This window comes from Eschrichtius robustus, chromosome 11 (genome assembly GCF_028021215.1).
Source record: "Eschrichtius robustus isolate mEscRob2 chromosome 11, mEscRob2.pri, whole genome shotgun sequence".
In the NCBI taxonomy this organism is placed as follows: domain Eukaryota; kingdom Metazoa; phylum Chordata; class Mammalia; order Artiodactyla; family Eschrichtiidae; genus Eschrichtius; species Eschrichtius robustus.
This window is the reverse complement of record NC_090834.1, coordinates 2,700,335-2,717,343: the sequence shown is the minus strand read 5'-3', so window position 1 is coordinate 2,717,343 and position 17,009 is coordinate 2,700,335. Positions and strand designations below refer to the sequence as shown.

Genomic DNA, 17,009 nt, shown 5'->3' with positions numbered 1-17,009 from the left:
GCGCCTGCACGGCGGAGAGCGGCGGTCAGCGATGGAGCTGCTGCCATGACAACCCCGGCGGTCTGGGCCCGCGCGCGTCGGGGCTGCTCCCGGGAGGCCCGCGGCGCGGAGGCCGGGGGCGGCCGCTGAGCGTGGCGTCCTCGCGGCTCCGGGGCCCGGCAGCCCCTCGCCTTCCCCAGCGAGCGAGCGAGCGAGCGAGCGAGCGAGCGGGCGTCCGCCGCCGTGCGCTCCCGCCTCGGCCGCCGCCGCCGCCGCCGCCGCGGAGACCGCCCAGCCGAGACCGGCCGCCTCGCGGCAGCTGCAGCGCGCATTTGGGCGAAGTTGACCGAGGCGGCTGCTGCAGCAGCATCCCCGGTCCGGATCGCGCGAAGCCCGGCGTAGCCTCTCCTCCTGGCTCACCCCTGCGCCTCCTGCGTGTTCCACTTTCCGGCTCTGCTATTGTTACAGACTGTGTCCTGCTGGCCACCCTGCCTCGGAAACTTATAAAGAAAGTGTTGGATTTGCCCTTGTTGGAACTGAGGAATTCAGACCATCTCTGGGTAGCCGGATCTAACCCACTCCCTGTCCCCTTTTGGTACCAAAGTGCGCTCTCCTCTCCAAAGTGCCATGCCTGAGCTGTTAACGGGAGGAAGGGGCTCCTGAGACGCGCCCGCACCTTTGCACCTGTCTTTGCTCTTCGCCTCTCTCGGCCACCTTCCCGGCCGAAGCAGCACCGAGGGAGCCCCCTTTGGATGTTCTCCGTGGAAACCGCTTCTCCGAGGCTGGAGCGCTGAGGCTGGTTTTGGGGAGGAACACCAGACTTGCAGGAGTCTGCGCGCTTTTCTCCTGCCCGCGCCTCCGGGTCCCCGCGCTCGCTCCCCCGCCTCACCCCACCCCACCCACTCACTTCCTGTGCGCGCCCAGGGGGCGTGTGCCGAGCGGCTGCCGGAGTTCTGGGAAGTTGTGGCCGTCGAGGATGGGGGCCTGTGGGTACCTGTTCCTGCCCTGGAAGTGCCTCGTGGTCGTGTCTCTCAGGCTGCTGTTCCTTGTACCCACAGGAGTGCCGGTGCGCAGCGGAGATGCCACCTTCCCCAAAGCGATGGACAACGTGACGGTCCGGCAGGGGGAGAGCGCCACCCTCAGGTAGGGAGCCGCCATTCTTCTCTGAATCGACAGTGATTTGTGCAGGGGATGGGGGGAGAGGGGGGAGAGGTGCAGGTGTGTTTTCTGCAGCTGCTGGCAGGGAGGTCGCCGCTTCCCTGGGCTGCACAATTCATGGCGGAGCTGGGTGCTCTGCCCCGGAAAGGTGGTGGTCACAGGGAAACGCTCAGAGTTTCCAGAGATGAAACGTTTCCCCCAAACTGGCCTCCTAGGCTCAGGACTTGGTAAGCAGGAGGGGAGGCTGGGCCAGGGGGTCTCTGAGATGGAGGCCAGTGGCCTGAGCACTGTCTGTACCTGAAACCGGTGGCCGCGGTGACTGGCGGCCTGGCTGGGGCTCAGCGTGGACAGTCTTCTCTGGCGTTAATGAGTCCCAAAGGCCGGGTCTGGCTTCCTGTGAATGCCGTCACTCTGCCTGTGCCACGGGGTGTTGCCAGCCCCGCTCCCGTACTCTGGCAGAGCTGCTGTTTCGTCCTGGGTCTGACTGTGTCTTAGCTTTCCTGGGGTGTCTTCATGCCGTGAGCTGGTAGCCAGAGGGACATGCTTTCTCTGTCTGAACATGGCTTTCTGAGATTGAAGCCATGAAGATGAGTCTGATTTGTCTGTGGAAAAGATCGTTTACTTTGGTTAGCTGTGCTGTCCACGAAAGCAGTATTGTTCAAAACTCATCTCCCAAATGGAAACTGGGTCTCAGTGTTGACTTGGGTCCTGCTTGACGTCTGGGGTTAAGGCTGACAGGAATTGGAGAAGGAGAAGAAGAATCTTGACTATGTTTTGAGTAAGGTAGGATGAATCTGTCTCCCTTTTCCCCCGGCCTCCTGAAATGCTAACTCAATTTCCAGTGTCTACAAACCATACCACTCACAGAAGGGCAACACAGAATTAGTGATTGCAATGGGAGATCTTAACTCTCTGGAATTTTATGAGAGTCAGCAGGAGGTAGAAGTTAAGAAGATTCATGGGAAGAATGTATGCCTGCTTAAATAAAGTTTTCCAGACTGGGCCATTGAGCTGACTCTAAGGCAGTATGGCAATATTCCCATCCTTTGTACATGAAGATTCTTGGAGAGAGAACCTTGGTGTTGGTGCCCACTCTTTTACACCTTTTGTGACTGTCTAAGGTAGCTCTTCTAAGGTTTATGGATGGTGCATGTAAGGCAATACCCACGGGATAGAAAATGTTGCAAAAGGGACACTGGGTTACAGAGCTGACTTGTCAGAACATTGCCAAAGGAAGCGTGTGATTTATGGGCCTGTCATAGTCTGCAAGCACCCATGCTCCTTTGTCTTTGGCGAGCTAACGCTCATGCCCCCAGGGTACTCACTGGTTCTGGAAACCCACCTCCTCCACTGAGCCCTGAGTTAGGGACTATTTTGAGCAAAGGTTAAATGTCTAACTGCCTCACACCTCACACCTGAAATAACTGTGTATCTGCTTTATAAAGGATTTCATGGAAACTTTAAATATGCCCTGATTTCAGACTACTTAGAAAGGAAAACAAAAACAAACCTCTAAAGCAATGTAGTCGATGGCATTTAGTGTCCTCTGGATGCCCCCTTTTCCCTAACCCTTGGCTGCAAGATATAGCCCTCAAGAAATAAGATGGAGACAGTATCATACTGAGAACATTTTAGAAACGGATGGGAAGGTGCTTTCAAGGAGAAGGGGGAAGGCAGTCAGCTCTGTAGAGATTTGGGGATAAAGAAGTAGCCAAGGGGCCTTGACAGACGTAGCTGCCACATCATAGGAACAATGAGGGGATTTGGGCAGGCCGGGATCTGGTCTTCAGAGGGCAGTCCCCAGGCTCATGAGAGTCAGGACTCTGCTGGATTTGTCAGATGCTCAGCTGGGGCCTGGAGCAGCCCCTCTGAAAAATCGCGTTATCGTGTACCGGCTGGCTTCTCTTTCTTTGTCTCTGCTTCCATGCCTCTTCCTGACTCACTCCGGGCCCCTCTCCTTGTCTCTCGTGCACTCACGTTTGTTTGCATTGTCACATATGCTGTAGACTCACTGGGCTTGACTGGTTGTAGATGGAGGGAGTGGGATATGGTGGGGCTTTCTCAGCCCAGCCCTGGCATAAAAAGGCCCTCCTGGAACATCTCCTGACGTCCAGGGCCAGCCACTGAGACTGACTGTCTTCCCGACAAGTAGGAGGAAGACCCTCCCAGTGGAGGGAGCCCCACAGGGCAGGGATTAGAGGAGGTGAGATCTGCGTGACACCAACCTGTTGGCCATGGGCCTAATTTAGGATGTGAGCGGGGCAGCAGGTGGACCGTGCAGATGGCGCTCAAGCCTCCACAGGATGGCCATCGTCCTCCTCAGGCCCTCCCGCACTAGACGAGGAGGGGCCCCTGTGTTGGGCTGCACTTCTGTGGAGCGGAAGCCCTTAAACCCTCAAACACAGGCTCTGCATTTTGTGATGCTGTGTGCAAAGAAGCAAGTAGGAATTTCAGAATGTATTTTGTTTGCATAGAGATTGCTAAATTTGCACACAACCTGATTCCAGGTTGCAACAATCGAGTGGTTCAGGGCTCTGCGTTATTTCCCTTCTGCTTTTATTGTGTGTATGTGGGTCGTCTCTTCCTTCTTTTGTCTTCCCTCCCTGTCCTTCTTTCTTTCCTCCCTCCCTTCCTCCCTTCTTTCCTTCCTCCCATCCTCACCTCTTTCTTTTTCGTTCAGCATGTGACCAAGCTACACAGACCACAGCCATCCCTGCTCTGCCCTGAGAACCACCCTCTCCCTGTCACCGTAGGTGACCCTGAGGTTCATGCTTGTAGTTTTCTTCTCAACCAGCAGAGGACTTTTTTGCTCTAATTTCATTTTATTCTGCTTTGTTCTCACCAGTTTCATTTTTTGAGGATCTTTTGCAGTTCCCAAAGAACGAATGCTTCAGCAGCAGATTCTAATGTGAGGAAACTTTTTAGAATGTTTTATTTCCTCCAATTAACACTAATGATCCTTGTAGACATATTGGGAAACCTTTCACCTAATACGGCATCCACAGTCTGAATAGAATTACAGACAATTTGCAGTCTCCTAGTCTTTCTGCCCTCCTGCCAGTAGTCTGCACGCTATTTTTTTAAAAAGGGTGAGGTTTCATAAAATAGAATATGCAATAATAATAACATGAACTGAAGTTTCTCCAATACTCACTATGTCTTAGGGAGTATTCTAAGTGTTTTGCACACTATCTCACCCATCATCCAACCTCATAACATTAACATTTAACCCTAATACAACCCCTCTGGTTGTAGGTGCTATGATTATCCCCATTTTACAGATGAGAAAACTGAGTTTACATAATTTGATTAAGGTTGCACAGCTAAGAGATTTGGAAGCCAGATTATGAGGAGTAGTAGTAATAATGTTGAATGATGAATAGTACTATCAGTTATTGGTTAGTTACTCACAATTAATCCTCACAACAACTCTCTGAAATAGACTAAGTTATGTCTGTTCTATAGATGAGGACGCTGAGGCCCGGAGAGGGGAATTTACCTGAAATCACACAAGTTAGCGCGTGGCCGAGCTGGAATGCTGACCCCTTGACTTTGCAGGGCGAGCTTTCCCCACCGCATTCTGTGTTCTCGCGACTCCTTGCGGAGACTTGGCATCGTCTCTCCGCTCATTTTGTCTCACACCCTGTCTTGCAATGTTGTTTATCTCTCTGTTTTCCTTCTCCACGTGGATGGGGAGCTGCTAGCTCTTGGAAGCGGGGATCCTGCTCTGTGATGCCCTGAGCACCGTGTGCTCCCAAATGTTTACTGAACAGATGAGATGACTGAAAACCAAACAAAAGTATCCCCTAGGCTCTATACAGCTGGGGTCGACCAACTAAGATGTGTGGCGTGGTTCTCACAGGAAGGGCATGAGCTGGGTGTTGGTTGTGGAAAGGCTTGAGGCTGAGGCTTCTCACCCCAGGGCCTTGGGTCCAACTCAAAAGGCCAAGCTGTGGACGCAGAGGTTGAAGAGGTCATCAGCCGTGGAGGCAGATGTGCCCATGATCGCGTGGGTGGGTGGTCTACCGGTGGTCAGAGAAGAGCGCCCTCTCTCCCAGTGGGTGGGCTGCACTCCTCTGATGGGGGCAGGAGAGCCTGAGAGGCCCGGCGCGTGGGTCTCATTAATTAGAGACCGTCACTAAATGTCAGCATGTCACTGGACAACTTTGATGGATGCATTTCATGTTTTCATGGATTCCCCAAATAAGGCCGCAACCAGTAAAGTGAATTGTTTCCTTGGGGGTCATCTGCTAAGTGCTTTTTTAAAAAATATGAGTTAAAAATAAAAGGTCTGAGAAATGTACAAGACGGAAGTTGGGTTTCGGTGTAGCAGTTCCACAGAATAGCAGAGAACAATGTGGTTTCCATACTTGAGAAAACCCATGGGGGCCCCTTCCAGCTGTAGGAGACTGTGGCATGTTATTCATACCATGGAAAGCATTTAGCATTTCGTTTTCGGAGCTGATGGATTCTCTGTTAGTCTCTCCAGCTGCTCCGTGGCCTCTTGAGGCCAGAACTCTACCTTCTTCGGGTTTCTGTCCTTAGTTCCTAGTGCATGACTTGGACCAGCGCTCTTGCTAATAAAGTCTGAGTGCAGGTCCCCCTCTTTCCTTCACTCACTCTGCTGTAGACATCCTGACCGTCTTCCTGTTTTGTGAACACAGAAAACGTACTCTTGCTACAGAGCCTTCCCACGCATGGCCCCCACTGTGGAGGTACGCCTCCTCCAGACCTTCCCATGGGCAGCTCTTCATCATTTTGGCCTTAGCTCAGGTGGAACCCCCTCCCCGAAGCTGTTCCTGACACCCAAATAAAAGTGATCCCCTACCACTTCCACCAGGCTTACGCTGGCATATCATCCTGGATTATTTCTTCAGAGCAATCATCTGTATGTGAGATTTTCCCATTCATTTATTTGGTTAGTTGCTCATGATCTGTCTTCCCCAGCGGGGTTGTAACTTCCTTGAGGCTGAGTGCCTTCTCTTGTCTTATTCTGTGCCGTGTCTGGCAGGTAGAAGGTGCTCAGTAAATAGCTGTTGCATGAGTGAAGGAAGGAAGGAATGTCTGCGATCACCATCTTCTCCTTGCCCTCTCTGCCCTTTTTTCCTGAGTTGTCTTGTGTTGTCCTTGCCCCGGATGTGTTCCTGGCTCACTGTCATTTGTGTCTGGGCCGTGCTATGTTGGGTGTGAGGTTGTTCTTGAGGAGGTTACAGATACACGTAAGTAATTGAGCTGGTGTCTTTCTGTCCAGGACACAGATGGTCTGTGTCAATTGTCTGTTAACTTCATAGCTGCACCCATAACATATGCCATTTTTCTGCCAGGTCACTCCCCTCTCCAGTCCTTAAGCCTTTGAAGAAATGCTACTCTCTGATGATGTACTCAACCCCAGGTAGACCTCAGGGAAATTAGCATTTTCAAGATAAAGAGGGGCACATCCTTCTGTGCCTCTCTGCCCATCCTTCTTTCTATTTGGAGTCTGCTGTCAGTGGGTGTCTGGTCATGTAACTATTGATCTGTTGTTTATGAGTTATCTTGTTCAGAATAGCAATGCCACTCAGGAAGCAGGTGCTGCTCTGGCTGCTTTGGCCCCTACCGGGGTGGACCCCTGTTTGCTCACCTCTGGGGCTTGCCAGGCATCCATTGGGTGGACCGGGGCTCAGAAGAGCAAGGACAGATGGGGCTGTGGAGGGAGGCTCCTGGAAGCACACACAGCCTGTTGAGGAGCCAAAAACTAAAATGGAGAAACTGAAAACCCCGTCGAACGTGGGGCAGGAGGAGAAAGGACAATGCCGGCTGTCAGGAGAACCTGAAGAACTTGCAGAAGAGGGGCAGCCGGGTCTCCAGCACTCCTCACCTACAAGGTTCGGTGCTTTGCAGAAATGCTTCTCTTTTCTTTTGAGTTTGAAAGGACTACAGAGCGCGGGGAGTTCAACCACCTGGTTTTTCAGATAGTGAGGCTAGTGATAATCAGTCTCCCACAAAGAGGGCTTCCTGCAGGGGTGCGAAGGAGCTGACATCCAGTCACACGGCATCCCGCAGCTGCGAGCCCTGGCTCAGGGCTACCTGTGCCTGAGACAAGGTCACCTTGTCCTACTAAGTGCAGAAGCATCTTACTGACTGTGGGTGCCTTTGACAGAATTGGCTAACATCTATCATCACGCTCTCTCCTAACTGCTGCTTCCCTCTGCTGCTAAAGCTGGCATTCTTAGCCTTTGTCAGTTCTGCCTCTGGCTGGGTGGGAGAGCTCTGTTTACTATGTGTCACACAGGCACTGAGCAGTCTACCAGCAGAGACTTATTGAATGCTCATAGGTGCTCCATGAGGTGGATACAGTTATTATTCCAGTTTTACAGGTCACGAAAGCAAAGCACTGGAAGGCAGAGTGAGCCATTCCCCAGATCACGCCGTCGGATGGTGAATGTGCCTGGGGCTGAGAACCAGTTTTGTATGAACACTAAGCTCATTCTCTTCTTGTACCGAAGGGCTTTCCTCATTCGGTTCCTTCTTTTCTTCATGGCCAGCTTCTTCTCTTCCCAGAAACCGAGTGCATTTCGTTGTCCTTCCTTGTTCGGGGGCACAAGAACCTCCTTTCTGGAGGTATTTTAGGAATTGGGTATGGGAGTGGGTCAGGTGTGGTGTGGTCTGTGGCACGATGGGGACACAGGGAATGACCCAGCTGGCCTCTAGAGGTCCCTTCGCATCAGAGGATCATAGAGTCTTCATAGATTGCTCAAGTCAGAATTTTATCCAAACGGGTGGTTCTTCTTCCACCCGTTTGCTTCAGATATCAGCAATCTCGGACCCTCTCACAGGGAGTTAATAATTCCCCAGAATCACCATGTATCTCTCTGGAGTGGGGTACTGCACACATTGAGGTGGAAGCACACTTCTCTGAGGCCCACAAGCCAGTCTCTCTGGCGGCCCTAGCAGCGCGAGGCAGAATAGGTGACACCTTCACCCATAAATTTCCTTCTTTGTTGCGCTAGGAATAGGACCGTTGGCGTCTCTCCTGGGGAAGCCTGAACAAATTATAATTAATATGAATGGCACATTTATTCTCTTAAGTTCAAAGTCTCCACTGATGGGTAAAATGCAACATTATTCTTGCATGATTTGAGATCATTTTGCTTCCTTGGGAGCAGGTTGATGGGTTCCTGGTGTAATAAATAAATAATACCATTAACATCATACAGATGGTCAAATAATAGTGTTGTTAGGAAATCAAGAATTGGTCGGGTTTAGGATGCAATTTCGAATCGCACTTGCGAGCCAAAGGCAGGGAGGAAGCAGTAGGAATGTTTCAGGTGAGTGCAATTGAAGGAGACAGAGCTCTTCAGCAAACCAGACCTTCCTAACCCATATTCCAGCGGGAGTGGTGTGCCAGAGAGAAAACGGACTGTTACCACAGGGTTCTGCTAACTCGGACTCAAGTACTTTCTCTGTGTTATCTTGGGCAAGTTTTAAAAATTCTTCCATATAAAGAGGACATTTACTACCTACCTCAAAGGGTCGTTTGGGGTTAAAATGAAGCGATGTACACAAAGCTTAGTCTATAATTATATAATTAGTCTCCTTCTTTCCATGTGTATAAATGTACACACATGTGTATGCATGTGAGTGTACATATAACAGTAACACATTTAGCAGTTTTCACTGTAACCTATTGTAGCTTAAACACCCATGTGGCAACACTTTGATAGATGTACTGTGTCTGGCTTCTGGAAGATCTATGAGGGGAGGAATGCCTCTCCGTCCATGTCTAATTATACTTCTCTGTGTGTTTCTCCTACACGTCTGCTTAGATCCTAGGAATCTTCTTCTGTTCAAATAATTTCTTGAGCTAGTTTATATCAGAGAGGGAGTGAGGAGAAAGGTATTCCTTTATTTTTCATCACAAGATTGTTGCATAGAAAGTTATGACAGTTCATGGCTCTGAAGATGAGTTTCCTACGAGATAAAAAAACAACAACAACAAACATATGGAAGGTTCTATGGAGCCAGGTTATCTGACACAAATAATGGGGTCAGGAGTTCATGCATAGATTTAGGATTTGTAGACCTTTTTTCCTTGGAAGACTGGTTCTTCCATGACAAGTCCACTGGAGTCAGCTGGGAAAGCCAGGGTAGGGATGCCATTGACTGTTGGGGGTGGTTAAGCCCTTCCAGCTTTGAAGCCCTGTGATTGCATTTCCCCTCGTTCCCACCTGTTCACTGAGAGGCCAGCTCAGGACTTCCACAGCAATGGTGACAAGAGAAAAGGGGGCCTCTCTGCATTTGGTCATTTTTCTCCCGTGCAGTTCTGGGGCAAGACCAGTGTGTCTGCCGTGAGACACTGATCTCGGAATTCGCTGACGGAACTACAGGAACAATCCTTCTCGTTGCCACCCTGTGCCATGGGGCTTAAAGTAGTTTAAATTATATATAGCAGTCTCAGTTGTTCATGATCTGTTTTTCCCAAATCTCATTGATTCACATGGTTGAGTTATTTGGGTTTCTTTGGGTGTATTTGGCCAACTTGCTGCCTTGTCAGTATGAGATGTTTTGGCTTAGAAACCTTTTGAGAGGTTAGATTTGTCTTGTACAAAGTACATATGAATTAATCTTACAATCTTGCTGATGGATTTTTTAAAATAATAGAATTTTTAATGAAAACAGCATCAACCACCAGGCTGATGGAAAATGACAAAACTGACGTCAACCTTCAGATAAAGCTTTGCTGGCCCCGTAGAGGAAAGGAAGATATGTTTGTGTGAAAATAATTTCTTGATCTTCTGTGGCTTTCAAACAGGTTATAATATAGTGGATGAGGGGAAAAGTGCTCTTGCACTCAGAATAATCATCTTTGGACACATTTACTCATCAGGAAAGCTCAATCCAAAACAATTCTAACTGGTCAGAACCCACGAGGAAGAAAGAAAAAATATATGCAGATTATTTTTTATTTGGTGCACAAGTTATACATGAAAACTGGAAAAAGCAGTACTTCAGTGTTGTGAGTTGAATTGCATCACTCCCTGCAAAAAAAAAAAAAAGATCTGTTGAAGTCCTCACATCCAGTACCTCAGAATGTGACCTTATTTGGAAATAGGTTCATTGCAGATGTAACTAGTTATTCAGATGCATTCACACCGGAGTAGGGTGGGACCCCAATGCAATACAACTGGTGTCCTGATAAGAAGATGACCTGCGGAGACAGAGTTGACACACAGGGAGAAAACCATGTGATGACAGAGACATTCGAGCAATGAGGCTGCAAGCCAAGGAGTGCCAGAGGTTGCGCATGAAGCACCAGAGCTAGGAAGATGCAGGGAGGGATTCTCTCCTACAGGTTTCACAGAGAATGTGCCCTGCAGCACCTTGATTTCAGACTGCCGGCCCCCTGAAATGTGAGACAGTACATTTCTGTTGTTTCAAGCCATGCAGATTGTAATGCTCTGTTATACAAACCCAGAAACTGATACACATGGGTGTTATAAAGAGATTGCTTAAATAATCTCTGTGTACAATGCTCCTGGGATGACTGTTCCTCCCCCAGTCATCAGCTCCCAGACTCCATCACAGATGTCTAGGAAGCTGACCCAGAGTAGGAATGTAGTTAGAATTGATTACTCTCTTTTTCCCTAATAGACCATCAGGACAAACCCTATTGCATCTTACTTCTCAGTTATCTTATTAGCCACCTCAGAAGTCAAAGATCTACCAGACTCTGCATCATTTTTTGATTCTTACTGTCATAGGGTCCTGTACATCCGATAATCTGACCCAGTTGCAAAACTCTCTCTAATCTTCTGAACCTTTTTGTTACCCTCTGGCCTCTATGATCTGTCACCAGTGAAACCCCAGTGTGTCCCCGCTCTCTTCTGTGAATGTTCCCCTCAGCTTTTGCTTAATCTGAGACTTGGCTGTTTCCTGGATCATTTACACTCCTAGCGTCCGATCAGCAGTGGCTGTTTCTCTCCTGTATCCTTGTTGCCATGAGGCCTGAAAGCTGGAGAGGTGTTCTCCTCATTACTTACTGTGGCTTCAGCACATTTCTCTTCCCATCTCTCAGGATCCCCAGTTACGTTGACGGACACACCACGTACCCTCAGCCCCTTTCCTGCTGCAGTTTTCTACTCTCTAACCTGACCAGTCTCTTTCACTCTGGAGCTCCAGGCTGTACATCCTAGTGTTAATCTTCAAATCCACTTTTATGACTCACGTGTTTCAAACTCTGTCTCCCAGGCGGTGTTCTTGATACCAGCTCCATGTGACCCATTGCCAGCTACCACCAACTTGCTTCCCTCCATCTGTCCCCATCTTGGGCATGGACACCACCATTCATCCAGCTACTCTGTCCAAAAGCCTAATAGATATATTTTTTCTTTGTCTCTTATGCTACATCTAGTCCTTCAATAAATCCTGTGTGTCTTTACTTTTAAGATAGATCCTGGGACTTACCTTGTGGCTCAGTGCTTAAGAATCCGCCTGCCAACGCAGGGGACACGGGTTTGAACCCTGGTCCGGGAAAATCCCACATGCCACGGAGCAGCTAAGCCCGTGCGCCACAACTAATGAGCCTGCGCTCAAGAGTCCGCAGCCACAACTACTGAGCCCGCGAGCCACAACTGCTGAAGCCCGCACGCCTAGAGTCAGTCCATGGTCCGCAGTAAGAGAAGCCACCGCAATGAGAAGCCCGCGCACCACAACTAGAGAAAGCCCGCGCGCAGCAGGGAAGACCCAACGCAGCCAAAAATAAATAAATAAATAAATTTATTTAAAAAAAAAAAAAAAAAAAAAGATGCATCCTGAAGCGGACCGTTTTCACCATCTGGAACACTATCTGCCTAGTCAAAGCTGCCATCCACCCTTTCCAAGACTGTTCCCGTGGCATCTCATCGGGTCTTCCTGCTTCCACCACGTCTGCTCTCCCGGAGTCCATCTGCGCCTGGTAGACCAAGTTGTCATTCCAGAACATAAACCAAATCACATCACTGTGTTCAAAGCCCTACAGTGGCTTCCAGTTAGTTATATTTAGAATGAAATGCACATAAAAGGCTTTATTGCTGGTGTCCGCCTACCTATCAGACACCTTCTGTCCTCCTGCCCTGCTCACGAGGATGTAGCTCACGGAACTTCCCTGTCGTTCTTGAACCCACCAAGTCCATTCTTGCTGAGGACATGCTCCTTCCTCTCCCAGGACACACTAATGCTGTATGATGGCTCCCTCATGCCATTCATGTGTCTGCTCCAATACCCCATCCTCAGAGAGGACCTTCCAGGCCATGCTGTTTGAAATAGCCATACCCCAGCCCTAACACCACTCCGTCCCCCTACCTAGCTTCAGCTTTCCCCATAGCCCTTAACACTTAGGAAATTCTGTTATTTATTTATCTGATACTTATTTATTGCCTCTGCCACTAAAATGTAAGATCCCCAAGGCCACTGACTTTATTGCTCTCATTTACAGTGGCTAAATTACTGCCTGGAACATGGCGTGTCTCGAGGAGTATTTTTCGAGCGAATGAAAGGTTGGTTAGGAATGACAGTAAGCGGCGAATGGTGAAAACTGTTTATCTTTTGTTGGAAACAGGAGGCTCAGGTGCAGCTCTTTACTGGTCTAGGTTTGGGGGTTCTCACACGGAGCTCACATGGGGTGTGTGTGGTCCAGCCTTGTCTTCTAGGACAGCGAGTGGGACAGGCCTTGCGGAGGGAATCACGGGACAGGGTGACATACTTCATGAAGTCTGCACATGCAGAAGCTAAAGGACCTTTAAATTGCCACTTTCACAAGCGGTTTTATACAAAATCTAATAAACACTTGAAAATCGGGATTAGTTTCTAGCTTAAGGCCTACGAACTTGGGGGGAGGGAAGGAAATGGCAGGTAGGCAGAAATCAGCCTGTGGGCCTAGAAATTTAACACAGGATTCAATGTCCATTATTTTATTTGAAACTTTCTTGATGGAGGGAATTTTCCCTTAAGGCTGTAGAGCACGATGATTGAGCACAGGGTCTAGGGCGAAACCTCTCTCTGGGTTCAAGTCCTGGTTCTGCCACTTTGCAGGTGTGTGACCTGTGGCACCTTGATTGACCTCACTGGGCCTCAGTTTTGTCATTGTTTCAGGGAACTAATAACAGGAGTACTGATCCAGGAGTGAAATCTGGGGCATCTAGAGCAGTGCCCAGCACTCAGGAAGTATTAGCTTTTTACAGCTGGGGAAGGACAGAGCGTGAAATGTATCTGCCGTGGGCAAATCGTGCTGCTGTGTCCCATGATCCTGGGGCCACTGCCCAGAGACACGTGGAACAAGAATATGGGCACCGGAGCCCAGGCTGGCGATAGTTGGTGCAGATTCTGCAGCTACAGGGGCATCTTGGTAGAGGAGGATTTTGAAAAGTCTTGGTAAGTTTCATTGTTTTGGGAACGTGAGCAGAGGTCTAAGGCTAGGGTGATCTGAGGTTTGTTTTTTTTTTTTTTTTGGCCGTGCCGCTTGCCTGTGGGATCTTAGTTCCCCAACCGGGGATTGAACCTGCACCCACGGCAGTGAGAGCACAGAGCCCTAACCACTGGACCACCAGGGCATTCCCCTAGGGTGACCTGAGTTTTAGTCCTGGCTCTGTCACAGCCCACCTTGGGATGCTAAGAAAAAAGCGTGCCCAGCCCCCGTTTCCCACGTGGGGAATGAGAACAGGATCCATTCTGCTCTGTACAGTGCCTTACATCTGAGGAAGAGATTCTTAGCTGTTCAAAAATATATAAGTTGTTTATCCACGTCCTGGCCCAAAGCTTTTCCCAGTTGCATTTCCCAGCCTCTTTTGAATTTAGGTGTGGTCATGTGACAGAGTTCTACCCAAAGGAAGGTGAGCAAAAAGTTCTGTTGGATTGGCCCCTAAAAAGCCCCCATGTGAGATACTTCAGGCTCTTTCTCCTTACGCCATCTGGATGTTGATGCCCCAAATTACCTTGGAAACCGTGTCCCATTTGGCAGATGTTTCGTGAGCGGAGTCACTGAATGTCTGCACAGAGAGGGCTTCGGCCCCCGCCCTGCCAGCTGACCGGCAACCTCGTTCCTTAGATTATTGCATGAGGGAAAAATACACTAAAATACACTTCCTTTGTGATAAGCTTCTGCGATTCTGGAGTTTGTTACAGTAGCTAGCATAACCCTATCTAATCCAGTACAACTATTATAATTCATATTGTCTGATTTCAGCTGCATAGAAATACACAGATATATTTTGGAATCCAAACTTAAGCACTTATTAAAATTTCTTGGCGAGGCTTTTGGTGGCTTTTGCATGTGTCTGAAAGTAGGAACTATGGCCTTTTCAAACCGAAGCCTCAAATGTTTGATTTCCATTTGCTTCAGTCTTTACATCTCTGAACCAAGTAAAAATGTCTGCTGTACTCTACAAGTACGTGGAAACCAGTGACAAAGACAAGTTCTGCCTTGAAGTAAATTAGCACATGTCCATAATGGCTACAATTCCAGACATGCTGTAATTAGTGAAAATACCTCTCAGATGACAAATTGCTCATTAATGGCTGGAGGTGTCTTATTTAGTGTAACCTTTTGTGCTAGAGATATTCTAACATTCAGTGTTTTAACTGACACACAGAAAAGAGACAGATGGGATGACTTGTAGTCTTGTTCTTTAAAATGTTGAAGGAAAAGGAGAGAAACCACTGTCAAAGGGCAGATTTCCGAAGAGCAGTCAGGTGGTGGAGCCGTCACCTGTGGCTTTGGGGAAAGAGGAAAGGGAGGAGGGAAAGGCCTTGTGTGCGTGGGTCCTCAGGGAACAGAGGCATGCAGAGACAGCAGGATGTGAAGTGGCTCTGTTCCACGATTTTGGGGTACGGGGAGCGGGATCTTTTTGCTTTCCTTGTTGTTTCAGGATGATACACGGTGCCCGGCACATAATCGGAGCTTCCTGTGTCTGTACTGTGTCCATGTTTCGCTTCGGCACCGCTGACTGCGCATCCGGTGTGGGCCAGGCACTGTTCTAGGCCCCCATTCCTCTCCCCACAGAGCTATCTTTACAAAGGGAGACGGGGCTGCAGATTGCACGCAGTGAATGAGCGTCATCTTCTCTCAGGCTGCAACTTGCACAGACCGCTTAGGAACAGGTGCCCTTTCTCCAGCCTGACTCATTCACTAGGGCTCCTGTTTGGAGAGACAGACCTGCAGGAATTCAACCCCCCTCCACCTGGGGCTCTTGATCAGGGCACGACCTGCACAACTGTACCTAATGGGTACCAGCTGCCAGTACACAAATAAGGAGACAAACAGTATGCTGCGTGGTGAAAAGTTAAATACGGGTAAGAGGCAGGATGACCTGGGGTGTAGGGACAGGGGCGTTTGCAGGGCGGCCCAGGGCATGATAGTGGGGACAGCCCTGCAGGGGTCAGCAGGAAACACATTCTAGGCAGAGGAGTCAGCAAGTGTCAGTGACCCAGTAAAGGAAGAACAGGGCGAGAAAAGACGGATTTAGGAGCTTGAATGTCGGCAGGAACTAATCAGAACGCAGGAGCACATGATGAAAGCAGCTCCAATTTTAGGGGACGAGAAATAAATAAAATCCCACATGAACAAGGCCAGCACCTGTGTCGCTGCTGTTTGCTGCGTGGAGTTTCCGTGCGGCGTCTCTCCAGGCTCTCGCTCCTTCGTGGTCGTGTGGCAGCCGGGACTCGGTGCCTGGTCACCGCCTAGTGTTTTCTAACTGAAATGTCGTCTCTCTTGGGTCCGTTATTCTTGGTCATTTTCATTTATCACATGCGAAAATTATAAACATTTAGAATCTGCCCAATATACGATTTGATGTCTTACCTGTTGCCGTTTCCAGGATATTACATTGTGAAATTAAGCCGGTGTTTCACAGCCGTGTGCGGATGTGCGTACGTATAGCAGACACATATTTGGAAATAATGGGACTCGTAGAAATCAGAGCTGGATTAGGCCTAATGAGCTGTTGAGAAGAATTATTTAGCACATACTTCATATCTCTGTTCAGTAATCAAACCTACACACTGTGTATGCTAAGGAGGCGAGGTCTTTACATTTTTTGTCTCCTTGGATCACCTCTGTTTATGCCTGAAGATTTCACATTGCACCCCTAGAGCATTTTTGAACCAACTTCATTAAGCATCCAGTTTGACATTTCCCTGCCCTTAGGGTGATCTTTGGTATTGAAATAAATAGTTGCTTTGCTTGTTACCATTAATACGGGATAGTGATTGGTGCCAGGCTCCAAGGAGCCCCCTGGGATGCTGGGCTGGCTCAGACCAGGTGGTGGGAGTCGTCAGAGGCCCAGTCCTGCCCCATCCCCAGACAATTCTAGTCTTCAGGAGAGACGGGCCTGACCTTCCAGTGTGCTGGCCGGAAGACTTGGAGAGTTAGCGTAGATGAGAGGTTTAGGTATATAATTTTTTGAATTTTTATCCAAACCAGATGATTTCCCTGCTGCTTTCTGTTTTCACCTAAGGTGTATTAGAGCTGGTGCCCGTCCTGCTAGACCAAGTGCACTGGCTGTTTCCCCCTCTGGTTTATACTCTCCCTTCAAGCCTACATTTTCAACAGATCTTCAAAATCCTATTCACAACATGGTTTTCCCAACTAACAAAAAGGAAAGAGGAATGAAAGGTGGACCACTTGATAGTATAGAATTTGACCCCGAGAAGGACCGACTTTTTGAAGCTGTAACAGAGACATGAAATCATAGGACTTAAAGGAGATGGGTTAACACAGGTCAGCTTCCAATAGCTGGATGCCTGCCCTGTGGATTTTCTTTATAGCTTGGTTAGATATCATAGACAAATGCAGATCCTAAACATATATCCTACTCAGTTCTTGATCATCTGCATAAAACATGCTAATTGAGAATGTGTTA

The 17,009-nt window shown here is 48.8% G+C and overlaps 1 protein-coding gene across 7 annotated transcripts in view; it reads left to right on the top strand.

Moving 5' to 3' along the window:
- The first annotated feature begins 465 nt into the window (after positions 1–465).
- Positions 466–17,009, top strand: part of NTM (neurotrimin) — a 403,323-nt gene continuing 386,779 nt past the window's right edge. For 6 of the 7 annotated variants that reach the window (XM_068554509.1, XM_068554508.1, XM_068554507.1 and 3 more), the window contains exon 1: positions 466–1,122. In XM_068554509.1, coding sequence (XP_068410610.1) covers positions 956–1,122 — 167 coding nt within the window. In that variant the 5' untranslated portion in view covers positions 466–955. The remainder of the gene's footprint in view (positions 1,123–17,009) is intronic. The other variant, XM_068554511.1, reaches the window with a different exon arrangement.